This window comes from Mustela lutreola, chromosome 8 (assembly GCF_030435805.1).
Source record: "Mustela lutreola isolate mMusLut2 chromosome 8, mMusLut2.pri, whole genome shotgun sequence".
Lineage (NCBI taxonomy): Eukaryota > Metazoa > Chordata > Mammalia > Carnivora > Mustelidae > Mustela > Mustela lutreola.
In genome coordinates this window covers 144,442,965-144,469,093 of record NC_081297.1, presented here as the reverse complement: position 1 = coordinate 144,469,093, position 26,129 = coordinate 144,442,965, and the positions used below count along the sequence as shown (strand labels likewise).

Genomic DNA, 26,129 nt, shown 5'->3' with positions numbered 1-26,129 from the left:
CACAGCTGGGCCACATGTCCTGCCTCTCCCGGTTCCCTTCTGTAGGGGACACCCCTCTTGCCCCCACACCACCCTGGCAGGGCTTGGGGGTTGACAGAGTGTGGGCCTCAGGCTGGGCTCTGGGCTAAGCCTGGTGGCTCTAAAGTGACTGAGCGAGAGGCTGGCCTGGGGTAGCTACTAGTTATTGTCAGGTCTTGACCTTTTAGGGACAACCGCCTTTTCCCCCACCAGCGGGCGAAGCTGGGGGCCTGCACTCAGCCAAACCAGCCCCGTCAGGAAAGTGGAGGCCGTGGGCTTAGGTGGCCTGAGGTCCGGGCTGGTGACCAGCTGTGTTATCCCTCCCCGCAGTAGGACAGCGGTCACTTGTGACCTCCGCCACACCAGGAACCGTGTGGGGGCCTGCTGGCGACGCCAAACCCCGCCTTGTTGACTGAGCAGCAGGGCTTTGCCAGCCCCGCCCACCTCTTCTCGCTTCCGCAGAACCCGCAGCCCGGCTTTATGGCGCTCACTGGACACGGTGTCTCTGTCAGGCAAATCTCGCACTGAGGAGGGCCGTCCTCGGAGCCCGCCTCCTGCTCTGGCCTTTTCTGCTCACACAGGCACCAGGGCGCGGAGGTGTAGGTCCTGCCCGTGGAGCGTCTCCACGGGGTGGGTGTGGGGAGCAGCTGCAGAACGACGCCCGCCGCCGCCTGGTGCCACAGGGCAGGGGACGGTGCCCACCCCTGCCCAGCCGTGGCCTTGAGTGAGGTGGCCTGTAGGAAGGGGTCTCGGTCCCCCTCAGGGTGTCTGGAGGGGTAACTCCGTGCCCAGGGCCAGGGGAAATGCCATGTCGGGCCCAGCCTCCTGGCACACAGTGGGGGCTATGCGGATGCTGGGGTGCGGGGGGGGGGGGAGGCCGACAAGACACAGGAAAGCTACCATCTCATGTGTCCTTCACGGCAGTGGCGGGTCTGCTGTGGCGTGGCTAGCGGGGGGGCCTCTGCCAACCGGCTACAAAGACCCCTGAGCCGCGGAGTCGGCGACAGTACGGACACCACCACTCACACACAGGGACAGTCACTGAGTTTGGATTCTTATTTTCCTTGCAAGAGCAAAAGTTTCTTTAAAATCCTTGAGCCACCAGTGAAATGAGGCAGGAGAACACTTTAGATGGGAGTCTCGTAATAAAAATAAATACAGTTGAATGGAGCTGCTCAAGGTCTGAATCAGACTACAAATGGGAAGGCAGGGGGGCTGGAACATTCTTTTAAGACCCACCCCCAACCATGGGTCACTCGGCGGGCTGAGGGCGGGGAGGCCAGGAGGCCTGACCACACCATCTCGGGGCAGGAAGCCATGGCTGGATTGGGGCAGATCCGGCTCTGATGAGGCGCGGGCCGCACGGGCACCCGGGAGCCGGTCGGAGGAGCAGGCGGGCGGGTGCAGGGCCGGGCCCTAATGCTGCTGCAGCTCCTTCATCCTGTTCAGGGCGCTGCCGGCGCGGAACCACTCGATCTGGGTCTCGTTGAAGGTGTGGTTGAGGAGGATGGTCTCCTGGGTCCCGTTGGGGTGCTTGATGATGCATTTCAAGGGCTGCAGGCAGTGGGGGGAGGTGGAGGCTCTTAGGAACATGGCCCTGAGCTCTGCTGCAGGGTCTGCAAGGTGGGGTACACTCGAGGTGAAACTTGGGGGCCAGAGGCCAGGCCCAGGCTTGGGTGGCCACAGTGAGACGTGGATGGCGTAACTCCCAGGGCCAAGAGGGTCCTGCTCTGCGCAGGCTCTTGGCCTGAGCTAACGAGGGGGGCCTAAGCTGGCTCCACCCTGTCTCGGGGAAGGTACTTTCTTCCCTCCAAGGGGGGGGGGGGTCCCTGGAGAATTTAAGGGCCCTTCCAGCTGAAACAAAGGCTCATGGGAGGAGGAGCAATTGGGGCCAGAAACCGGTGGAGGAGAAGCAAGGTGGGGGTCCCCGACCCGCCCTCCTTCCCTGGCCTCCTGACCTTGCCAGGAGCAAAGTCTTTCAGGCCCTGGATGGTCAGCTTGTCCACGGGGTGAATCTTGTTGTAGTCGGCTGGGTCGGCGAAGGTGAGGGGCAGCAAGCCCTGCTTCTTCAAGTTGGTTTCTAGAAGGCAAAGGGCACACGGAGTCCATAGAGCGCCAGTCCCTGCTTCTCTGCTCGGGGAGCCTCACCAGCCTAAGAGCTTCCTTTTCTTTTTTTTCCTTTTTTTTTTTTTAAAGATTTTATTTATTTGTTTGACAGACAGAGATCATATGTAGGCAGAGAGGCAGGCAGAGAGAAAGGAGGAAGCAGGCTCCCCAATGAGCAGAGAGCCCGATGCGGGGCTCGATCGCAGGACCCTGAGATCATGACCTGAGCCGAAGGCAGAGGCTTCAACCCACTGAGCCACCCAGGTGCCCCTAGCTTCCTTTTCTAACCCCAGCGAGGGCGCTGGGACAGAGAGGACCGGGTCCTGCCATCTGGAGACTACGGCGCGGAACTGGAAGGACCGGGGCGGCCACAGCCCCGGAGACGGGGTCCCTTCCACCGGAGCCCAGCGCGCCGGCTGGGGTCTCCGCTGGCCTCCCCGCAGATGCTCACGTCAACTGCTGCTGGGTCTGCAAGTCTGGAAGCAAGTTCCCACTTCGGGAAGTTGTGGGCCGGGGACTCAACGGAACTCGGAAGGGACGGAGACTGTGGTGGAAAATGGGAGCCGCGGACACGGCGTGGAAACCAAGCGTGTGTGTGGCTCCAGGCCTGCCCCCGCCGCCGGCAGGGCGGGGGACCACGGGCTGCCGGTGAGGGCAGGCGGATGTGGCTGGACCCGGGCTCCACCTTACCGTGGATCCTGGCAAAGCTCTTGGTGATGATGGCCCGGCCCCCGAGGTGGCGAGGTTCCAGCGCCGCATGCTCCCGGCTCGAGCCCTCCCCGTAGTTCTCGTCTCCGATCACCACCCACCGGATGCCATGTTTCTGTCGGGCAAGTGAGGCCAGTGTGAGGGGCGCTGGCCCCCGCCTGCTGCCCCTGGGCTTCCCGAGGTTCACAGGTCAAGGGGCTAGAGAGGCCCCTCCTTGCCTGGGCAATCAGGTGAATCGGGCCCCAAAGAGGCCTTGAGGGGATGGAAGGGATCAGATGTGGGCCCTGACTCTGCACGGGGCCTGGGGACATGCTCAGGACAGAGGCAGGAGTGGGGGGAAGGCCACAGGGTGAGAGCAGAGCCCAGGAGTATATGACAGAGGGGACACGGGATGGGCACCAGGGCACCCTTCAACCGCGCAGCTACTGGTGTGGGCTCCTGGGGAGACAGCACCCCTGCCACCCCTGCCTCGGACCCACCTTGTAGTAGCGGGCGGTGTCGGGGACAGGTCCAAACTCCTGGGTGACAGCATTGCGCACCGAGTTGGCCTTGCCATTTTCGATGTTGATGGCGCCGATGAGCAGGTTATTGGAGATGTTGTCCAGGTGCCCGCGGAACTTGAGCCAGGGGCCAGCGGCCGAGATGTGGTCAGTGGTACACTTCCCTTTGACCTTGGATTTGTGAGAAGAGAGGACGGAGATCAGGGGAAGGCGCAAGAGAGGCGGAGGGAGGGAGACGCCCTCTAGAGGCTGCAGCGCGCCCAGCAATTGTGACCCGGGAGCCGTGCTGAGGGCAGCAGGTCTGGCTTTAGACACACGGTGTGACGCCCTGGCTTTCCCACACTTTGCCCACGAGGGCTCAGGCAAGACCGTCCCCAACCCCTCGAAGGCCCTGGGCTGCTCAGTGAGTGGTCTGGGACAGGACACTCTCAGGGGCAGGGGCTGGACAGGCAGGTCTGCTCGCTCAGTCTTCAGACCCAGCCCCCTGGCAAGTGCTGCCCCGGCAGGAAGACCAGCTACAGGACCTCAGGCTGGACCCAGAGGAGTCCGAGGAGGTGTCCTGGCTGGTGACCACTTCTATCTATCATGTGGGCTTAACACGGGCTGCCGCTGCTTGAAGGCCCTCCATCAACAGCAGGACATCATGGCTGACGTGGGTCCCAGGCCTCTGGGCACACCACAAAGGCTTGCGTCTGCCGGGCTCCCTAACACAGGCCAGGCCGACTGACACCCAACCGCGGGAGCAGAGGACTCCGTGGCTTCCGGAGCCCAGGTGGTCAAGCCAGAGGTGTGGAGACCTGGTGCCCTTCTGGTCCTGCCCGCACGGCACCCACTGCCTGTGGCCGCTGCTGGTGGCCCTCCCGAGTGGCCGCAGAGCACCCCAGACACCGCCAGCCAGCTCCAGCTCAGCCCGGCAGGGGGTAGAAGAGAAAGGAACACTGGGAGGCCCCGTCCCCGGCCTGACCTTCCCCGCGGGGGCCCAGGGGAAAACTTGTGGTTTCTCCACCCTTCCGGCGGAGGGCAGGGCCGGGGTGAGCCAGGGCTGTTCTCCCCGCCCCAGCCCCGCGACACTGATGCTGACCTTGATGAGGATCTGCAGGTCCTCCAGATCTTTGCCGTCCCACTTGTCAAAAGGCTCCAGGAGCTGTAGGCGTTGGCTGGTGGGGCTCACGTCTACTCGCTGCCCGCTGCTGTCCTTGGGAGGGTGCTGGTAGGTGTCCTGCCCAGGGTCAAACTCCTGCAGAAGATTGGGACGTGCTGGGGGCTGAGTCCTCAGTCCCCACGTAGAGGTGCTTGTAGAAGACGGCCTCCCGTGTCCCCTGCCTTCCCCTCCGATGCACGGAGCTGCCTCATTCTCACTCCCAGGATGGTCCTGCGTGCCCAGGAAGGGCAGCGCCCGGACGCTGGCATGCCCGGAAGGAGGGTCTTAGCCCCGGAGTGAGCGGCCCACAGCGGCCGAGAGCACAGGGCAGTGGCGCCTGCTCACCGCCCGGGGAAGCTCGTCCGCATCTGGGGCCTCCAGCTTGAACTTCTTGCCGTCCTTGCCCGTCAGGAAGTCAGTCTCTGGGTTGAACTTGAGGGTGCCCGCGATGGCCAGCGCTGTGACAATCTGGAATGGAGGTGGCCCACTGCTGATTAGTAGCCAACACCACTCCTGTCACCACGCCCCCCTCCCGAGGAGGAGCCCAGACGGAAACAGAGTACGGAGCAGGTACACCGGAGTCCTCCCCATGTAAGTCCTCCCCAGAGGCCAAAGCTGCAAGATGTCTCTGGGGGCTTGGGCCACGGGCCTGGGCTGAGGCTGAAAGCCCGCCGAGCCCCCGAGCACTTGGCGCAGTGCTCTTCACAGAGGCCGCCTGCCCGGTGGAGACAGTCAAGCACTTTCCATCCTCATCCTGTGACCCTAACAGGATCCTCGGCACAGAGCAGTGTGACACAGCCAAGCTCACATGACTGGGTAGAGGCAGAGCTGCCCTTTCTCCCGGACAGTGACTCCAAGCACCGGCTCGTGACTAACTGTGACGCTTGAGGCCTGAGGCTCTTGGATTCCACCCAGACAGCCCCTTGCTCTGCAATGCCAACCCTCCGGCCGCAGCCCCGCAGGGTCAGACGCCCGGCCCCAGGCTCCATATCCCCCACCCACCAGCCAGGGGCGGCAGGGCCCCAGAGGCCGTCCCGGGTCGCGGCCCCGATGGGCAGGCTCACCTCCGGGGACGTGACAAAGGCGTGGGTCTCGGGGTTCGCGTCGTTGCGGCCGGTGAAGTTCCTGTTGTAGGAGGTGACGATGGTGTTCTTCTCCCCCTTCTTGATGTCCTTCCTGCCAGGCCAGAGGAGACGGTTAAATTAAGCGTGTCTGCCGTTGTCACCAAGCCCATCGCGCCTGGTTTATAACAGAGAACAGGGCAACGGAGAGACCCCGAAACAGCCACCTCCTCCCTGGGACTCACACAGACACAGGAGGGAGCCCAGGATCACACGTAAGGCAGGTAGAGCCCAGACCAAGGCCCAAGTTTCCTGGCTGGGGGCCGCTGCCTCCGCTCAAATGGCTCCGTCAGAGCCCCTGGCCTGCGTCTGGCTTCAGCCAGGTGGCTGCTCCTTCTCTTTATTTCCAGCCCAACTTTCCGGTCCTTCCTAGAAGAGTCTTCTAATGTGCAGTAGCTCCCGAAGCTAGAGGCCTGGGTCTGAGTCTGTTCTCTCCACCCAGTAACACTCCCCCCTCAATACCTGGGGCTCCGGGCGCAGGTGCCCTATCAGGGGTGAGCCTCTCACCTGTCCCACTGGCCGATGCAGGGGCCACAGGCATTGGCCAGGACGATGCCGCCCACTTCCCTGAGGATTTGTGCCTGCAGAGAGAGGAGGACCGGCACAGTCAGAGGCAGCCTGACGGCTGATGGGCAAGGGTGGGTCAGGAGTCTGAGTGATGAAGAGCTGTTCTGGAGCCCCAGGGCAGCTGCGGGGTGGGGGTGGTGGAGAAAGACCTGTACCTGTCCCAGTTGGTCCCAGCTGACAAGCCAGGTTGCGCGGTGGGGAGGGGGAGCCAGGGGCGGGGTGTGTGGGCACTCACATAGCCGTCCCGCTCGATGGTGGCACGGATCTGTTCAGAGCCTGGTGTGATGGTGAATTGGGACTTGCACTTGAGTCCATGGGCCAGCGCCTGCTTGGCCACGGCTGCCGAGCGCCCCATGTCCTCATAGCTGGAGTTGGTGCAGCTGCCGATCAGACCTGGTGCATTGTGGGTGATGGGGCCAGGGGTCAGGACCAGAGGTCTCCACCTGACCTCAACTATCCAGACCTTGTCAAGAGTTCGCCAACCATGCCAGGCCTGGGGCTGTTCTTAACGGAGATGAGTTGGAAGCAGTCCAGCTCTAACAACACAGGACAGGCTGCTCCACGGCCCAGCCGTTAAGGGGAAGACGATGCGGCCAGTGATGTGAGTCAGAGGACTCACTCCAGAATACCATATGTGACCACAGCTGATCAGGGCTTTTAGGAGATAGTTAAAAGTTTCTTCTTTTAGGGGCGCCTGCATGGCTCAGTTAAGTGACTGCCTTCAGCTCAGATGATGACCCCCGAGTCCTGGGATTGAGTCCCGTATCGGGCTCCCCACTTAGTGGCTTCTCCCTTTGAGTCTCTCTCCTCTTAAATAAATAAATAAAATCTTAAAAAAAAGTTTCTTGGGGCGCCTGGGTGGCTCAGTGGGTTAAGCCTCTGCCTTCGGCTAGAGTCATGATCTCAGGTTCCTGGGATCGAGCCCCGCATCGGGGAAGGTTGGAGAGAAAGCAGGCTCCCTCCTCTCTCTCTGCCTGCTTCTCTGGCTACTTGTGATCTCACCCTCTGTTAAATAAATAAAATCTTTAAAAAAAAAAAAAAAGTTTCTTATACTTTTGAGTATTCTCTTTTTTAATTGCTTTATAATCAGAGAGAAACAGAATTTTTTTCAAAGTCTATGATTATTCTTCAAAAAGTCAAAGACTGGATGATATATTATTGAGAGACCTCAAGACAGTCTGACTCATCAGTTTAGCAATTTTGCTTCTAATGAAACCACCACTGTTTTTTTTCACATTTGCTTCAACTGCTGAGTGTGAACACACCCCATGGCATTGTTTTGCGACAGACTGTGGAAGCGCTTTGCCCGCGTTAACTGGCCCCCTCCACCCCGCCCACACTGACAAGTAAACACAGTATCAGCCTTGTTTTCCAGAAAAGGAACGGGGACACAGGAGGGTAACGTAATTTGCTCAGGCCCGGCTCTGTGGTACCTGGCTTTGTGATCCACGCTGTAGACACACTGTCCAGTGACAAGAGCAGGGGCTAGTCACAATGACACGCCAGCGCGTCTGTACATGTAGTGTGTGAACAGAAATCAGGCAATGGGGTTGGGCTGATGAAATGTTCGTAAAACAAAAGCAGACACACATCGATATGTACACATATGTGCAAAGAACCCCTCTAGGAGCTCCTCGAGCTGGTTTCTGGCTGGGGGGTTAAGACGAGGAGTTTTTAAGGGACGCCTGGGTGGCTCAGTTGGTTAAGCAGCTGCCTTCGGCTCAGGTCATGATCCCAGCGTCCTGGGATCGAGTCCCACATCGGGCTCCTTGCTCAGCAGGGAGCCTGCTTCTCCCTCTTCCTCTGCCTGCCATTCTGTCTGCCTGTGCTTGCTCTCTTCCCCCTCTCTCTCTCTGATAAATAAATAAAATTTAAAAAAAAATAAAAAATAAAATAAAATAAAATAAAATTCATTTGTTTGCAAATATCCACTACAATGAGCACATACTTCTTTTTGGTATTACATAAAAAGTAATTTTTTAAAAAAAGCCTTAAAGGAGAAACAGACTCTTTCAGAAAGCGCCTGGGACCTTTAGGAAGTAGCCCCTGGTGCAGGCAGGCGTCTGCAGGCCCTGGTCCCGGCCTTCCGAAGCCAGCAGGGTAGGAGCGACTCACCCACTCGGATGTCCAGGGGCCACCCTTCCTTCTCCGCCACGGCGCCAACTTCTGCCACAGGGTGAGCCAAGTCAGGGGTGAAGGGTCCATTGATGTGAGGCTTCAGCTGAAGAAACAGAAAGGGGAGAGAACAACTCATGGAGGATGGAAATCTTAAGACTGTTCTCCAGAGGCTGCGTGGCTCCCTCTCCCCCAGGGCTTCATGGAGGACCCAGGAGGCTGACTTCTAGCTCAAACCCAGGAACACCCGAGCGGTGGGCTCTGTACATGTGTCAGCTCCGGGATCCCTCCAACCCTGCCAGGTGTATATTATCTCCATGCAGATGAAAGAGGTGGCATGCCTTGCCCAAGGTCGCTCAAGGTCACAGAGTAGGAGATGGCAAGAGCATGGAACGAATGAAGGACTTCAGCATCATGAGTCCATCTCCTATGCTGTGCTCTGTAATCAATCTCAGCATAAAAACAGACCTAAAGCCAGGTGCTTTGTCTATGATAATACTTACCAATAAATGCAAAAAACTTGGCAAAGTGCACGCGGCTCTCAGTACAATATGCCCAATTATTACTACATGAATTAATGAATTTAAGTCCCATGGCCAACTGAGACTTTACACATGATAAAGTGAGGCCAAAAGAGGTTGAGGAACTCGCTCAAGGTCACAGGCTTAAGTTGGCAGGGTCAGGAATTCTGACTGGAACTCATAAAGACCGGCCTAAACCCTCAACCAGTCTACTTGGCCACTTCCTTTCCTGCGGCCTTCTAGATGCTCACTCTGGTCTGCGGGTCTCAGTGTGCCAAACACTGCCCAAGCCTGGGAGTCGTGGGCTGTGACCTCTGAACTGAGACAACAAAGCAACCTCCAAGGCCGAATCTTGGATTCTGCTGACGCTGAGGTGGAGGCAGACCGAGCCAGCCTCTGGATCACCAGCCCCAGCACCTCTCCCACCCGACCGGGGCCTGAACTCGCCACCCACAGAAATTCCTTGGAGCCAAGTGCCTTCCTCACCTCGCTGAGGTTAATTTCAATCAGTTGGTCGTAATGGCAGCCAGGGTCAGGTACCAAGTGATCCTTGTACTCATCAGCTAGTTTGGCAATGTCTGAAACCAATAAGGGAGGGAGATTAAAGCATGCGGGACAGAACATGGTCATGAGACCATCCAACCGTCCATCCATCCATCCACGCACACACCCACCCCCCCCTCAAGCCAGTTCCCTGGCACCTGCTAAACAGGGCCATGGCACTGACTAAGCAAACAAAGAAATGATGAAAACAGCACCGGACACAGGCCCTGCCCTCAAGGAGCACGCAATCTAATGGAGGAGCGATCAGTGAGCTGGAAGTTACGTTACAATACAAGAGACACACAGGAACAGGGAACACAGATGTAACAACCGAGGTTCCGAGTCCAGGAATGCTTCCTGGAAATGAGCAGCACTGAATTTTGAAGGAGAAGGTACTTGACAGGAAAGAGAGGGACAGCACTGCCAGGCAGCACTCCCATGTGTTCGGCGCCTGGAAGCAACTGGACAAGCTCTCGCCACGATCGCTGGCCTTTCGATCCGCCAGCCACCCTTGATCTTCTCCCTTCATGGCTCCAATGACCCCTCCCACGGGCCCGATTTCTTCCTCTGAGCTTCAAAGAAGCCAGGCTAGAAGTTCAAGGAGATTGTGGGGGAGACTGGCAAAGTGATTCTGGTTCCAAATGTTTTTCCTCCTACTTACTAATCAGAGAACCAGAACCATGTCATTTCCAGAGCTTCCTGTAGGGGGCACCAGGGACCAGACCAAAAAGACCCTGGGCCTGGCCAACCTTTCAGGTGGAACTCAATTCCAATCCCAAGGCAAAGGTATCACAAACTTAGATGACAGGCCTTTCGAGAAGCTGCTGAAGCTGCAGACACCCTACTCCGCAACAGTAACACACACACACGTAATTTTCCACACCACTCTGAAGCCAGTCTGGAGACACGAGATTAAAGACTCCGGCCCCGAAGGGAGAAGTTTAGCTCAAGGGTCTCCCTGTACCACGACTGTCCCGCCACACCCTGGCCCAGCCGGCTCACCCTCCCGGCCTGTCTTGCTCAGGTACTTCTTCATCCTGTGGTTGTACGGGAACACTGATGTGGTGGCCCCGATTTCTGCGCCCATGTTGCAAATTGTCGCCATGCCTGGAGAGAAGCAGAGCCCGTGAGGGGGACGGAGCAGCTGGACACAGGTCCTACACACCTGCTGGGTGGGCACACATATCTTCACCCTGGGGAGCTGGTGTCACTTGTTCCCTTGTTCACACAGCCATCTAGTGGCAGCCGGCAGACTCGTCCCTCGCTGCCCAGGGTTAATACAAGGGCCAGCGAAGAGAACACAAGATTCAGCCCCTCCCAGTCGGGTTCCACTTCTGGCCCTGGCGGTCCTGCTCGGCAGACGGGACGGTCACTGTGTACCAAAGGCTGACCTGGTCAGACGGCCCAGCTGTTACTGTGGCCATTTTGCAGGTGAGCAAGCTGGCTCAGAGAGGTCCAAGGTCAGGTGTTGGCAGTGGCATTCAGGTCTAGCCTACCTGCCTGGTGTCCAGGCCTGCCCTCCTTTCAGCCACACTGCGGTGCTGTGTGGAAATGTTCCTGGGTCTCAGGTTTTCCAGCAACTAGACTGGAAGGACAGCCACTGTCTGGACCACAGAGCCTCACACAGAACCGGGGAGGCTTACAGATGTCTTGACTGTATCAGGATACTAGTCTCCTGGGGTTGCTGGGGCGTGGGGATAGGATTGCTATCCGCTTCCAAAGTGCGCTGTCCAATGTAGTAAGGGCTCCCTATAAGACTGAGCCCCCATCTCTGGAGGGGTACAAGTCCTGTGGGGCTGCCGTGGAGCTGAGAAGTCTGGACTGGACCACCTGGAAGGCTTTTTCCAAGTCTTCCTACATCCCGGAGCACCCAGGCACTGAAGCCAGGTCACCTGCAGTGATGGGTAGAAGCTGGCTCCTACTTACTAAGTCTTGGGAGTCTAGTAGGTGGTAAGTCTAATTCCAGGGAAATGAGTGAGGATCCCAGGAAGATGTGGGAAGGGGGCTGCTTCATGAATGAAGCCGTGGCTCTGACTGCCCATTCCCAACACCACCTCTGGGATTCCCTTTCTGGATCACCCAAGGAAGCCCAGGGCCATGGCAGCTGAAGTTTACTGAGTAACCTTGACTAGATAATACCCTCCCCACCTCTAGGTGTCCATCCAAGTCCCCCAGACTAGATGGATTCTCAGGGGAAGGCCATTCCCTGCTTCCATGGCTCAACTCTAGGCCCCATCAGGCCCAACACGGGCTGACAACCGCATCCCATGGCCGCCTCCCTCACCGGTGCAGGAGATGGAGTCCACACCAGGCCCGTGGTACTCCACAATCGCGCCTGTGCCACCTTTCACGGTGAGGATACCCGCCACCTTTAAGATCACGTCTTTGGGGGAGGTCCAACCGGAGAGCGAGCCCGTCAGCTTCACACCAATCACCTGAACAGGCAGAGCGAGACAGCAGTTACAGGCGCCATGTGTTATGCTCCAGCCGGGAAGCCGAAGGGTCAGCCTGCTGGGTTCGCACTCCTGCTTATTTACGCTGCCTCTCCCAAAGAGATCTAAGTCTGAACTATTCCCTCACCTCACCTGGTCTCAGCGGCCCTACGCCTCCCCACCCACCACAGCTCTGCAGCCACCCCCAGAAGAGCCCTTCCCTACTCCTTACCTTGGGGCACTTCAGCTCCCAGGGGATCCCGGCCATGACGTCCACTGCATCAGCACCCCCGACTCCAATGCAGATGCCCCCCAGGCCACCGCCATTGGGGGTGTGGGAATCAGTGCCAATCAGAAGAACCCCAGGGTACGCGTAGTTTTCCAGAATGATCTGAAAAAGACCCGAAGATCTTCAGCCTAAAAGCCTCATCAGAAAATGGAGGTAGGGACCAAAGGGGTCAGCAAAGCTGTTCCCTGGGCCATTCCCAGGCATCCCTCCAGGACAGGGCCTCTCAAGGGTGGCCAGAAGAGAGACAGGGAGCCGGGCTCCTGACCAGCTCCCACAGTCCTGGACTGTCTGACTGGGGCTTGCAAGGGCTTCCTCGTGCCCAGTATCCATGTCTGTGACACGGTACCAAGAACGCCTGCACCGCCTTGACCGTGGACTCACGGTACGAACCAGACAAGCGGGGGTACAGGAGTGTGTTCTGTGACAGGTGTGGCTGTCCACAGGAGCGCCTGACACCACTCCCCACCTTGTGTGGCACGTGCCCACCGGGCTTCTCAGGAGAGACGATTCCCTCAGGACCTGGCTCCAGTGTCCGCAAGGGGCTCCCGCGTCCGGGGCCTCCTCTCAGCTTGGGCAGGTGCTGGCAGTGAGCATCTCCCCAGACACCGGGTTCCAGAGGTGCAGCTATCCCAGAGCCCTGCCCCCAATCTAGGCGTCAGAGCCCACAGGATGTTGCTGGGAAAGCCCCGGCCCAGGGGCCCTCAGCCTGAGCCCCAGTCCCACCACCTGCCGGTAGGTGTGGGACTCGGGCAAGTCACTTCACCTTCCAGACCTGTTTGCGCATCGACAGAAACAGCCAGCAGTGCTCACAGTGCTAACTCCATGAGATCGTGTGTATTACTGGGAGAGGCAGTATTTCTGTTTATTGTTTTGCAGCACACGCTCGGATGCTGGGAAGGGGCAAGGAGGTCAGAGACGTGCAAGGCTCCATGATTGGTTGCGCCTGCCTCATGGTGGACAGGCTCCATGGAACATTACAGAAACCCCAGGACCCCTGCGCTGGGCTACACGTCTCCCAGCAGACTCAGCAAGGAGAGGGGGTCTTGCCTCTCAGGACTGCCAGCCATTAGAAGGGCTGGCTCCTTCCCCGGGAGGGTGGCAACTGGCCGGGAGAGAGGGCCGGGAGAGAGGAAATCCTGGACAAACAGGTGCTGGACAGGGCACTGCTCAACTGGTTCCTTTCTCCGGCCTCCTGGCCCCAGCCATAAGCCGAAGTTTAAAACTCGTTAAGATAAGGCTCCTGGGGCGCCTGGGTGGCTCAGTGGGTTAAGCCACTGCCTTTGGCTCAGGTCATGATCTCAGGGTCCTGGGATCGAGTCCCGCATCGGGCTCTCTGCTCAGCGGGGAGCCTGCTTCCTCCTCTCTCTCTCTGCCTGCCTCTCTGCCTATTTGTGATCTCTCTCTGTCAAATAAATAAATAAAATCTTTAAAAAAAAAAAAAAGATAAGGCTCCTGAAGGTTCTGCAGGTCTGATCCATGTAGAGCAGACACACAGAATTCGGTGTGGTCTACACAGTAGAGACCACCCATGAGTCCCTGTCCAAAAGGAAGGGGTTAGTGCAGACCCTAGGACTGTACAAAGTGTCACCATGAAGCTGGCTGTGACTGTGACCTTCACAGGCAGCTGGACATGCATGGAGGAGAGAAGTGTCCGTCAGCCAGCCATCCACACAGGTGTACCGAGGACCTAGTTGTACCCACCTGGGCCCAGGCCCAGAGCTACAGAGGACTCGGTGAAGTGCAGTCTCTGACCCCCGAGCACAAGGTCTAGGGCACAAGCACCTGCACGTACGGGGGTCATAATGTGAGGGGACCCACAGAGGGTCACACAAGGGCGCTCTAATGCCGGGACCGAGGGCAATGGGCCTTCAGAGGTAACCAAAAGGCAGAGATGGGGAGGAAGGATGTGCTGGGCCTGGGCACAGGACATTCAAGGTGGAGGCAAGGGGTTAAGGTCTGGTTTGGATGTGGTGGGTGAGAGCTGCTGATGGCCTGACATCGAGGTGGGGGTGGGGGAGAGAAAAACCAGAGCTGCACAGAGATCACAGGCTTCAAGGGAATCTTCTTTTTAAAGGAAAAAATTAGGGGCACCTGGGTGGCTCAATCGGTTAAGTGTCTGACTTCGTCTCAGGTCATGATCCTGGGGTCCTCGAATGGAGGCTCCTTGCTCAGCGGGGAGTCTGCATCTCCCTCCCCTCCACCCCTCCCCCTGCACGTGTACATGAAAACTCTCTCCTGCTCTCTCTCAAATGAATAAAAAAAAAATTAAAAAAAAAACAAAAAAAAATCAGGGTGCCAGGGCGGCACAGTCCGTAAGCAACTGACCCTTGGTTTCAGCTCAGGTATGATCTCTGGGTCCTGAGATCAAGCCCCAGGTTGGGCTCCACACTCAGTGTGGCATCTGCCTGAGATTCTCTTCTCCCTCTGCCCCTCCCCCAACCCTGTCTAAATAAATAAAATATTTTAATAAAATTTTTTTTAAAATAATAAAATAGCAATTTAAAATAAAGGAAAAATATATCACGCTGTACACTTAGCTGGCGGCCAGTGTGTTTCTAACAGGGTAGAAAGGGAGACCCTTGGACTAGGGTGTCCCTCACGATGAAAGTCCAAAGCTGGATCTCCCTGACTCCCCAGCGCTGCCGCCCAGAGAGGCCTTCTACGCCCGGCACACAGCTGTGACCTGCCGTTCCCAGGCAGTCCCTTCCTGGCAAGGGCAATGGCTCGAAAGGGCAGAGCAGTGATCCGTGGGCTCCGGTTTTGGAGCGGGGCAGTGCTGGAGCAGGGTCAGATTACAGCCTGACTCAGCTCGTCTTGACGGAGGCCTGGGACAGAGGTGGGGAGAAGGGTCACCTTGGAAAGGTGCGAAGAGGCAGGCCTCACACATCCAGGATGGACGGCAAACGGACACGCAAACCAGTGCACACCCCAGACACCAGTCACCTTGGGTGAAAGGGAAGCCCCGATCTCCCCAGAAACACAGGCACACACCTGCACTCGCAGAGACAAAATCGCCCATCAAAGATCATCCATCCAGGAAACCCTGGAAAAACCCCTGGCTAACATAGCCATGTGACCTCGGGTACTTCCATCCTGCAGAATCAGGGGCCAGAAGGGCCAGAAAGACCCTAAGGAGCGCTCTGCGCACCGAGGGGGGAGGAACGCCTGGTGTGACCGGAGGCGCGCCTGCGGCACATGGGGCAGAGCTCTGGCTCTGGGGCCAGACCCCCGGAGGCACCTCACAGAGCTGTGGTGAACAATGATGGAAGTTATTATCTGTCAAGTGCTAAGTCTAGTGCCAGCACACAGAACACCCATCAAATCTTAGGTGTCCACACAACAAGGAGTAACACTCGTGGGAAAAAACAAGACAAAAAACCAATACAACCCCCCTCCCCCATCCTGAGCCTCTAGCCTTGTGCTCCTGTAGGCCAGGAGGTGCTCTCTGAGTCCCTAAGGGCCCTTCCCCCAGAAAGGCAGGCCAAGCCCAGCTTTACCTGGTGAATGATCCCAGAGCCAGGCCTCCAGAAGCCCACACCATACTTGGCACCCGCCGTTGCCAGGAAATTATACACTTCCTGGTTTATGTCCTATTGAGACAAGTCAATAAGCAGAACATTAGTAACACAGTGTGTGTCCCGGTGACCCCTGCTGACCCCACCCTCCCCACCCACCGCCACCCGACTCGGAAATGCTGGTGCTATGAAGACAGGCCCCCTCCTGCAGGCCTCTACAAGTAATTCCAAAAGGGCCTGGAGGTTGGCCCCGTCTCAGCTGGCTGGCCTAGGGAGAAAGGCAAGGGAGCAGAGACAGTTCTGTGACACCTGGCCAGGGAGTGGGTCTGGCACTCTACCCCGATCTCAGTTTCCTCATTTGTGGAAGGAACTTCGCTACATCATCTCCAACGGTCCCTCTGGCAGTCAAGTCCTCCGTCAAGGCCAGCAGTGAGGGGCACACCACCACAGGACCATCTAACTGGGATATGGTGTCGGGGGAAGGGGGCTGTCTAAGGGAAGCCTGGGATTAAGTGTGGGGTCCAGTCCCACTGTAGCTCACGCGAGGGGCTGTTACTCCACCTAAGCCTCGGATGCCTCACTTAAGGCAACGTCGGCAACCCTGGCGGACATTTACTGAAGGCCCACTGCACTACACATGCTTACAGTCCCCCCCACCGAAGAGGGAAGGCACTGTCTTCGAGGCCATTTTACAGATGCAAAAAACAGAGGCTCAAAGATGATCTAACTTGCTGGAGATCCCAGAATTAAACTCTAGGGTTTGAAACCAGGTCTGTGCAGCCACATAACCCAAGAGTTACATTCCAACATAAGATAGAGCTACCTCCCTTATAAGAAAGAGGACATCTAGGAACACCAGCGCCTGGCACGTTCTAGGTGCTCAGAATTCGGTAATACATTTGATGGTCCCCAAATGAAAGACTCTGATAGACCATGTGCTAAAATGCAGATTTCAACACGACAGGACAGGCTGTGCCCACTCTGCCTGGAACTGGTAGGTAGCTTCCTCAGTGGGCAGGGAAGGCTTCCCAGCACAGCTGATGTGAGCTCAGGGTTTATCTGGAAGACTAAAGGAAGAGTCTTCCTGGACAGGGGAAACTCCAGTCACAAAAGGGAAGGGACCGGGGCAGACTGCACCGAGTCCCAAAGGAAGAACCAGGCAATGACATGGGCTGGCCTCTGGGCATGGGAGACCCACGCTCCAAGGCAGAGGGACTCACTGTCAGCTCCCGGGCCCTCAACAGAGACCCTCAAGGCCACAGAGTCTCCTTCATTTAAACTCCAGACCAACCATGCATCCCTCTGAGTTCCATCAGTAGCCCCACACAAACAAACAGCATAAAAAAACTTGGGCCCCTGGAGCCATTTCTCTTGATTAATAATTACTAAGACAGCTTTTTCATTCAAATCAGTCACTTATATAACACTGGCACCACGGGCAGGAGGCAGTGGTTGTGGGAGTGCGTGTTCTCATGTCTGGGCAAGTGGTGGCGGTGGTGGAGGGGGACAGAATGGTGGAGCAGAGTCTCGGCCTGAACTCAGCCTAGAGCCTTCTCTGGCTGTGTGATCCTGGATAGGTCACTCTGCCACTCTGATCCCCAACCACAGGGACTCCACAAATATATGCAAATCTGACCATAACCCTCTTCTGCTTAAGCCCTTCGGGGACTCCCAGGACGGTGCCCAGGGCCCTCAGGGCCGCTTGCCCCCACCCAGCTCACACCACCCTCTCCTCCTCGGACCCCCTTTCAACTCCACAAATGCGTCAAGTTGCTTCCTGCCTCAGGGTTTATACATACGCTGTTCTGCCTGGAATGTTCTTCCTCCAGTGAATATCAGCTTATCTGTGTGAGTTTTAGCTGACATGTCACATTCTCAAGAGATTGTCCCTTTCCCCTCAGAGTCTAAATTACACTTCTTTCTTATACTCTCTCAGAATCCTGTCTCCCCTTCATAAGCTACATCCGAATCGGCAATGACCCGCTTGTGTGATGGTCTGGCGTCTGTCTCCCTACCAGCCTCTGAGATGCAAGAAGGCAGGGCCCCTGTCTTGTCCACACCGCATCCCCAGCATCTAGCACAGCGCCCAGCACATCACTAGTGGTCAGTAAACACTGAAATCCCATGAACCTGTGAATGGCATTTCCAGAAGGTAGATTCGGAATCCATAAAGTAAAGGGAGGGCCTGACCTTGAAGGTGGTGGCCTGCAGTGATCAGTCACTCCCAGGGCTGCAGAGGACCTTGTTCCTGGCCACAGCCAGCTGCCAGCACTGCAGGGGCCCCTATAACATTGCCCCCCAACACCCCCAGCTGCTGCTAACTGGGAAACCTCTGGCCAGCAGGCTGGGCTTTTTCCATAGAAAAAGAGCAGAAAAAGAGCTCTTGGCAGCCAGGACCCAGACTGACAGGCCAGGGTGGGAAGGCAGGGCTCGAGTGGGAAAACAAGAATGTTTCCCATGGGTCTGAGAGGCTCTGTGAGCTGTGCTGACCCTGGGAGCCGGAGCACTTTCAACGGCGGCCCTGCCAGCATTCAGCTCCTGCCAGCGGCCCCCCAAGAGGGGGGTCCACTTCCAGTGCAGGGGGCGGAAAGGGTGGCGCCCAGAGCTGGCAGAGATCTGCCGTGGTCAAGGGCAGCCACACACAAAGGTACCACAGGCAGGGGCTGGGGGAAGGAGCGGCAATCTCATTCCGTACGGAAGGCTGGGAAGTCAAGGAAATAAACGGTTCCACGTGGCACACAACTGTTTCTACCTCGTGACGCAAACTCCCAGAGGAGAGCCCCCAAAGAGGCCCATCAGTGAGAGACAGCGCTCAAGACGGGGGGGGGGGGGGGTGTTCCCTGCACAGGGCCTCGGCCCCCTCGGATTTACAAACAGCAACACCACCTGCCCGTCACCCGGCTGGGGTCCTCAAGAATCAGCCGACACGTGAGCGGATGGCTGAGGCTGGTAGGAGGGAAGCTTAAGTCACCCTCTCCAGAGCAGCAGCAAGATGCTGCTGCTGAACCTGGTGGCTGCATGATTTTCCCAACAGAACAGAAAAATGAACACAAAAAGATGCCTTTAATGCGGGAAGATTAAGAGGGATTGGGGGGTTTTGAGCTTTTTTTTTTTTTAAGGCTTTCTCTGTATTTTCTAATATCCTCACAATAAGCAAATGGTATTTTCAGAGTTAGGAAACAGCAAAAATGTTTCAAACAAAGAGCCTAGCTTGAGGGCTCTGCCCTCCGTCCCAGGCCACACGCACTGGCCCTCGGTGCCCCTTCCGCTCACCTTGGCCCGGCGCAGGTCCTTCTCCCCGCCGAGCTGGGCCTCGATCAGATGGTCGCAGTGGATGGTGGACGGCACAGCCACCTTGGGCAGGCCGCTGCTGATGAACTGCAGCATGGCCATCTGCGCTGTGGCGTCCTGCATGGCCACGCGGTCGGGCCGCAGCCGCAGGTATGTCTTGCCCCGCTCGATCTCCTGTTTGGCTGGCTCATCCAGGTGTCCGTACACGATCTTCTCTGAGAGGGTCAGAGGCCGGTTCAATCTGGGGGGAGAGGGAGGGGCGCTGGCTGCACAAGCCCCGGCCCACCCACAGCCAGGCCCTCTCTGCCCCGTGGCGACCCTGATGGTGGGCACGGCCAGGGCGCCTGCGCTCCATGCCGGCAGGCACGAATCCGTCTTGCTCGCTGCAGTCCTTCTGGCACACGGCACACACCGGGTGCTCCAAAAATCACTTGATGAGTAGGTGACAATATCCCAAGAAGTGGGCAGGCTTGTTTTTTTCTAAGAATACCTGCTTTTCCAGTATACTGATCACTAATTTTTTTAAAGATTTTATTTATCTGACAGAGGGAGACACACAGCAAGAAAGGGAAACAAGCAGCGGGAGTGAGAGGGAGAAGCAGGCCTCCCGCCCAGTAGGGAGCCTAACGCGGGGCTCGATCCCAGGATGCTGGGATTGTAACCTGAGCCCAAGGCAGCCGCTCAACCGACTGAGCCACCCATGCGCCCCCCCCCGCCACAATTTGTTAGTCTTGACGCGCATACACGCCTGTGAACACTCCACTGCAATGAAGCTAAGAACACATCCATGACCCCCGAAAGTTTTCCTGTGGCCCTTTGTCATCCCCTGTCCCCATACTCCGAGCAACCAGTGACCTGTCTTCTGTTACCACGGATTCATTTGCTCACAGCACATCCTTTTAGCTCAGCATGGCTCTAAGTGCCTTAATGTACACAAGCCTCTGGCTCCTCAAGACATGGACAGGGAGCCTGTTCCGCCCCGAGGGGAAGGAACCTGCCCCGTGCACAAGCCAGCGAGCGGCAGAGCCAGGACGCCAGGAGCCGAGCACTGCGGCCCAGCCATCCCTCCCTCCGGAACACCTGGAAGCCAGAACCAGGCCCAGGCTCTGGAAAGTGCTCGATCACTCGCACTCTCAGGGCCCGCACCGCTAGGACTCTGCTGGGAAAGCAGAGACACTCCCTTCCGCCGGCCTGAGTTCCAGCCCCTCACTCCCACACTGATCCAGCCCTGAGAGCAAGAGCTGCCAAGGAGCTGGCTCCGTGGACAACAGCAGAGCAACCGGCAACTCTGGAAAGCTCTACGGTTCTGCCGTCATGAGAACCTCGAGTAAAAATAGCACGGGCCTGAGGTACAGCCTGCCCCCTTTTGTGGCAGCGTCTGCAAGGCTGGGGTACGGGCAGTGACTCACGGCACGAAGCACAGCCCCTTTCCGGCCCCAAGGGAGACGAAAAATAGCACATGGGCTTTAGAACCAAAGACCTTGACAGCGAATGCCTGATGTTGTACAAAAAAGCCTGACAATGACAAAAGCCGAAGGACGAGTTCAGGACCGCATTTCCTTAAGGATTAACTAGGGATGGTCAAACGGGGCCTCTGCGTCCATCTGTCCCTCGGCTTTACTGGTTGACAGAGACCTGGCTTCCCGAGAACAGAACTGGGCCCCCTCTGTCACGAACGCAAGGTGGAGGCAGAGTCCCTCCGCACGTCTCCGAGCCTTTGACGGCTTTCACATTTCCATCCACTGGACTCTGTTCTGAACAGCCTCACTTCCAGCCAGCTCCCACGGTGCGGCTGGTGCTGCTCACCCACGGACCACGTTTGGAGGAGTCAGGCCTAAACCAACTGAATCGGAATCGGGGCCCAGGTGTCAGTAGTTCTAGAAGTTTCTGAGGTGGGGTGCGCGGCTGGCTCCATTGGTGGACTCCTGACCTTGGGTTGTGAGTTTGAGCCTAATACTGGATGGAAAGATTACTTAAAAACAAAATCTTTTAGAGGTGCCCGGGTGGCTTAGTCAATTAAGCTTCCAGCTCTTGGCTTCGGCTCAGGTCATGATCTCAGGGTCTTGAGATCCAGCCACACAAGGGGTTCCCAGCTCAGGGTGGAATCTGCTGGAGGTCTTTCCCCCTCCCTCCTTCCCCCTCTGCTCCTCCCCCTGCCCATGCATGCACTCTCTTGCTCTCTCTCAAAATAAAACAAATAAAATGTTCTACAAAAACAAAATCTTCTAAAAATAGATGAATAAAAGCTTCCAAGGTGGTGCCTGCGTGGTTCAGGCGGTTAAGCATCTGCCTTCGGCTCAGGGTCCTGGAATCGAGCTCCACATTGGGCTCCCTGCTCAGGGGGGAGCCTGCTTCTCCTTCTCCTTCTGCCTCTCCGCCAGCTCATGCTCTCTTTCTCGCTCTCTCTCTCAAATAAATAAAATCTTACAAAAGAAAAAGCTTCCAGGATGATCCTCCTGGGCACCCTAGACAAAACCACAACGATGCCAAAACAAACAGCGAAAGGCAATGGGGCCAGACAGACCTGGGTTGAGTTTGGGTCCAACCACTCAACAGATCTATGACCTCAGACCGGGGACTTCCCCAGTCTGACACTCGCTGTCCTTATCAGCAAATGGCGAGGCAGATATAACAACAACCTATGGGGTTGCTGAGAAAAAAGAAAGGTATGTGAAGGGCCTAGAACGAACTAGACACACAGGCAGCTACTATTCCCACAGCCATCCCTGGTGAACATTCCTCAGTTCTTACTCTGATCAGGTGACGCCTGGCTGAAGGCTGCTGGAGATGAAGACTGTGATAGTCCCTCCTCACTCAACACCGAAATGAGGACACCAGTAAAGAGGAGGCTAAGTGGCGGCAGAGAGGGAGCGTGGGATGGTGGCTAGAGCAGTGGACAAGGGCAGGGAGACACGGTCCCACTGCTCACTCACTGTGTGCCCCTGGCAAGTTGCTTCTCCACCCAAGCCTGTTCCTTGGCTATAAATGGATAGACTCATATTCTTCTCTCTTAATCCCAGGGTCATGGTCACCAGGTGGGCAAGCACCCAGTCCTGTCTACAGTCTTTCAAGCTCCGGGAGCAGTGCTGGTTGCTCTGTACTACCAGCACTCCCCCTTCATCCTCCTGTGGTGTCACATGCATCCTTCCGGTGCCAGCGTCTGGCGCAGGACCTGGCACACAGGACAGCAGTGCAAAATGGCCACCGTTCCACCAAAGAGGAAAGAGAGGCCCAGAAAAAAAGATATGCTCAAGACCCCACCTGAGTTTCCTTCTGGGTCTCAAGCCTGAGCGCTCCTCGAGACCTATACACCGAAGAGGAAATACAGATTGCAGCCTCTGGGCCTGGCGGATCCCAGGGGGTTGGCTCAGGGTCAGTGGTCTGCCCTGGAAAGGGCTGTTGGAGGGTTCAGGCCACAGCGCCAAAGAGCGTCTGAGACCTTCCCTACACAGAGCCCAAATCACCAGGCTCCTTGACGGTGGGTTCTCCCCTGGCAGAGAAGGCCGAGGCCCATCACCAACCCGCAGTGCCTTCCCTCGGCAGGGAACTTTGTACCCCAAAGGCCTGGATCCTATCGCCATCACCAGCCATGCTTTGCCAAGCACCTCTTGCCCTGCCTGAGAGGGGCAGGAAGCAGAAGCAGCCCCCTGGGGCAGTCTCCACAGCCCCCCGCCCCCCACAGCCTTACCCCTTACCGTTTGCGAACAATGTCAATGTTCTTCTCTAGCAGGTCATAGCGGATGTACTCATGGGGCTCAAAGTGGCTCATGGCCACCTTGGCCCGTTGGCACAGGACTGAGGCCACATGGTACTGCCGCACACCCAGGGCTTTCTGCAAGAAGAAAGACAACAGTGACTGTCAATGGAGGACTAGGACCCTGTCTGCCCTGGAGGACAGCTCCGTGTGGTGAAAAAAGCGAGGTGGAAGTAGCAAGAGCTCCCCAGGGACCGCAGCCTCCGTGCCCTCCTCTGAGGCAGGGGATGACCCAGCAGCCATGGAACACAGCCCATGGCAGCAGAGAGTGCAAGAGATTCGTAGTCAGAATTGCTGGGATGAAAGTCAGGTTCTATCAGCTTAAGAAAACCCCCCAGCATCTGAGCCCCGGAGGACAAGGTAGTGGGGTTACCACTGGCCACAGAGATCACACACCAGGTTACCAGATGGTTAAATATGAACATCCATGGAAGTCCTCAGTAAGGCTGTAAAGCACTGCCTGAACCACAGCTGTCCTTCTACCTGCACGACACGCTCCTCGGGGGCTGCGATCAAGCCTTATTTGTCTGACATTTTTGTATCTGGACTCCTGGGACATAGTAGACTTGAGAATAATTACTGAATGGCTGAAAAAATGAGGAAAACCCTGTGCATGAGCTTTGATGTTTCCTCATCCCTTCAAAGGAGGCCCCCTTAAATGTGCAGCAGACAGATTTATTTCTAACGATTAGAACGGGGCGGGAGGCCACGTGATCTCCAAGACTGATCCTAAAGAGTAAAGGATAAAACCATCATAAAAAATAGCTTCTTGGGCGCCTGGGTGACTCAGTGGGTTAAACCTCTGTCAGCTCGGGTCATGATCTCAGGGTCCTGGGATCAAGTCCCGCATCGGGATCTCTGCTCGGCAGGGAGCCTGCTCCCCCCCCCACCTCTGCCTGCCTCTTTGCCTACTTGTGACCTCTGTCAAATAAATAAATAAAATCTTAAAAAAAAAAAAAAATAGCTTCTTGGGGCACCTGGGTGGCTCAATCGGTTAAGCATCTGCCTCAGGGTCCTGGGGTCGAGCCCAGCACCTGCTCCCTGCCCGACGGAGAGCTTGCTTCTCCCTCTCCTGCTGCTGCTCCACCTGCTTGTGCTCTCTTGCTCTCTGTCAAATAAATAAATAAAATCTTTTAAAAAAAAATTAAATAAAGGATAGCTTCTGCCCAGCCCTCTCTGACTGCTCTGGGGGAAGACAGTCACTGCGTTAAGACACTTGCACAGTGCTGGGGAAGACGGGAGAGGTCCACTCACAGGAGATCCACGGTTTCTTGCCAGTAACCAGCACCACCTTGCACGTTGAGTGCCCTAGCCCAAGATCCAGGCTTTAGGTAACTGCGACATCTGACTGCAATTTCCTGACTGATCCCAAGCCAGAACCACCCAGCAGAGCTGCTCCCAAATTCTGGTCCACAGAAACTGTGAGTGAGAAATCTTGATTGTTTTAAGTCTTTAAATGAGGGGGCAATTTGTTTTACAGTCACAGTCACAGGTAAGGGGCTGTGAGGATGAGGTCTATATTAGTTCATTTTATTTATTTATTTTTTAAGATATTATTTATTTATTTGACAGAGATCCCAAGTAGGCAGAGAGGCAGGCTGAGAGAGAGGAGGAAGCAGGCTCCCTACCGGGTAGAGAGACTAATGTGGGTCTTGATCCCAGAACCCTGGGATCATGACCTGAGCCAAAGACAGAGGCTTTAACCCACTGAGCCACCCAGGCACCCCTCTTAGTTCATTTTAAACTGCAACAACCTTTATAGGGTGCACTATGATCGTGGAAAAATAAAGGAACCCCAAAAATGAGAGGGAAGGGGATGGCTGCTTCCCTTCTAGGTGATGCTCCTGGTAGACCCTTACTTACCAGAGTCTATCCGCTAACGGGTAGATCCTTCCCTTACTGACGGGTAAGAAAAGAGGCAAAGCTCCAGCCACTACCCCAGACCCCCTTCTTTCCGTCACCGCAACATTTAGATCCAAACTCTGCCAACGCTGGCATCTGAGCCAAGACAGGTGCACTCATCAGTGAGAGCCCACCCCATTAGGAAACGGCACCCCAACCAGCACCCACTGGACCGCCCCAGCAGGAGGGTCCTCCCCAGTGCAGACTGAGGAACCCCTGCCCCCTCCCAGGGGATTCTCACTATCTGCCTCAGGGGATAGGTATGAAGAATCCACCAATGGCGCATCAAAAGACTCTCAACAGCCTGCACGCACACGGGCGACAGCAGCCAGGGGCCCCTGCACAGCAGGGGAATGGGGAAAGCGGGCTGAAGCTGGCAGCCAGTGACTATGGAGTCATCTCGGTCAATTTACCCTAAGCACCCGTTTCCTCACAGAGCTACTGTGGGGATTAGCAGTTACATAAAGTACTGGCACAGTTTCTATTATTACCCCCGTAAGAGAAACCACACAAGCTGTTCTGTTCTGCAACTCGCTCTCCTCATTTGTCAACACCTCTCAGACACCTTTCCAATGTCCACAGACATCTATCTTTCTTTCTATAAATTAACTGTCCTAAGCTTTAGGTTTCTTAGAAATAAGAATAAAGGGGCACCTGGGTGGCTCAGTCGGTTAAACATCCGACTCAATTTCAGCTCAGGTCGCGATCGCAGGGTTGTGGGATTGACGAGCCCTGGGAGCCCTGTGGCAGATTCCAGGCTCAGCCCGGAGTCTGCTTGTCCCTCTCCTTCTCCTCTTCCCCAACCACCCCTGCCCCGCTGCCTGCACTAATTTTTCAAAAAGATTTTATTTATTTATTTGACAGAGAGAGAGCAAGAGAGAGAACACAAGCAGGGGGAGTGGGAGAGGGAGAAGCAGGCTCCCCAGGGCTCAATCCCAGAACCCTGAACCAAAGGCAGCTGCTTAATGACTGAGCCACCCAGGCGCCCCCAAAAAATTAGGGTTAAGAAACAATGCCAGGGCGTCTTGGTGGCTCAGTTGGTTAAACAACTGCCTTCTGTTCAAGTCATGATGCTGGAGTCCTAGGATCGAGTCCCGAGTCAGGCTCCTTGCTCAGTGGGGAGGCTGCTTCTCCCTCTGATCCTCTCCTGCCTCATGCTCTTTCTCTCGCTCTCAAAAAAAGAAAAAAAAAAGAAAGCAACAATGCCAACTGGAGAATAAAGGGACAAAATCAGATGTTTTCACCTAGACTACAAGTAATGGATAAGAGAAAATTATTAATGCCCAGTGATGCCAGCGCTCTGCTAAGTGTTTTGCAAGCGTTACATCTTCTCACCCTCACAGCCATCCAGTGAAGTGTCGCCTATGATTAGCCCATCTTCCAAATGAGAAAACTGAGGCTTGCAACAAGTGACTAAGGCCACAGAGTAGCAAGCAGGACTGGATTCCAGCCTGACTGACCCACTTACCTGCCCTTGCCCTGGGCAGGTTACGTAACTCCCTAAGCCTTCCCTCCAAAACAGAGGTGAACTCTGTTAGTAACAGAGAAAATCACTGCCTGCTCAGCCCTTGACTGCCATGGGCTCTGCTTTCCAAACATCTGGGCA

The 26,129-nt window shown here is 56.3% G+C and overlaps 1 protein-coding gene across 1 annotated transcript in view; it reads right to left on the bottom strand.

Annotated features, from left to right (window-relative positions):
- Positions 1-1,051: 1,051 nt before the first annotated feature.
- Positions 1,052-26,129, bottom strand: part of ACO2 (aconitase 2) — a 51,278-nt gene continuing 26,200 nt past the window's right edge. Inside the window, exons 2-18 of the mRNA XM_059187103.1 lie at positions 22,563-22,699; positions 18,850-19,108; positions 15,559-15,651; positions 12,005-12,163; positions 11,625-11,775; positions 10,343-10,447; positions 9,284-9,375; positions 8,277-8,382; positions 6,397-6,554; positions 6,102-6,175; positions 5,538-5,649; positions 4,819-4,941; positions 4,414-4,569; positions 3,312-3,503; positions 2,815-2,947; positions 1,977-2,098; positions 1,052-1,572 (exon numbers count right to left, since the gene is read on the bottom strand). Coding sequence (XP_059043086.1) covers positions 1,435-1,572; positions 1,977-2,098; positions 2,815-2,947; positions 3,312-3,503; positions 4,414-4,569; positions 4,819-4,941; positions 5,538-5,649; positions 6,102-6,175; positions 6,397-6,554; positions 8,277-8,382; positions 9,284-9,375; positions 10,343-10,447; positions 11,625-11,775; positions 12,005-12,163; positions 15,559-15,651; positions 18,850-19,108; positions 22,563-22,699 — 2,310 coding nt within the window. The 3' untranslated portion in view covers positions 1,052-1,434. The remainder of the gene's footprint in view (positions 1,573-1,976; positions 2,099-2,814; positions 2,948-3,311; positions 3,504-4,413; positions 4,570-4,818; positions 4,942-5,537; positions 5,650-6,101; positions 6,176-6,396; positions 6,555-8,276; positions 8,383-9,283; positions 9,376-10,342; positions 10,448-11,624; positions 11,776-12,004; positions 12,164-15,558; positions 15,652-18,849; positions 19,109-22,562; positions 22,700-26,129) is intronic.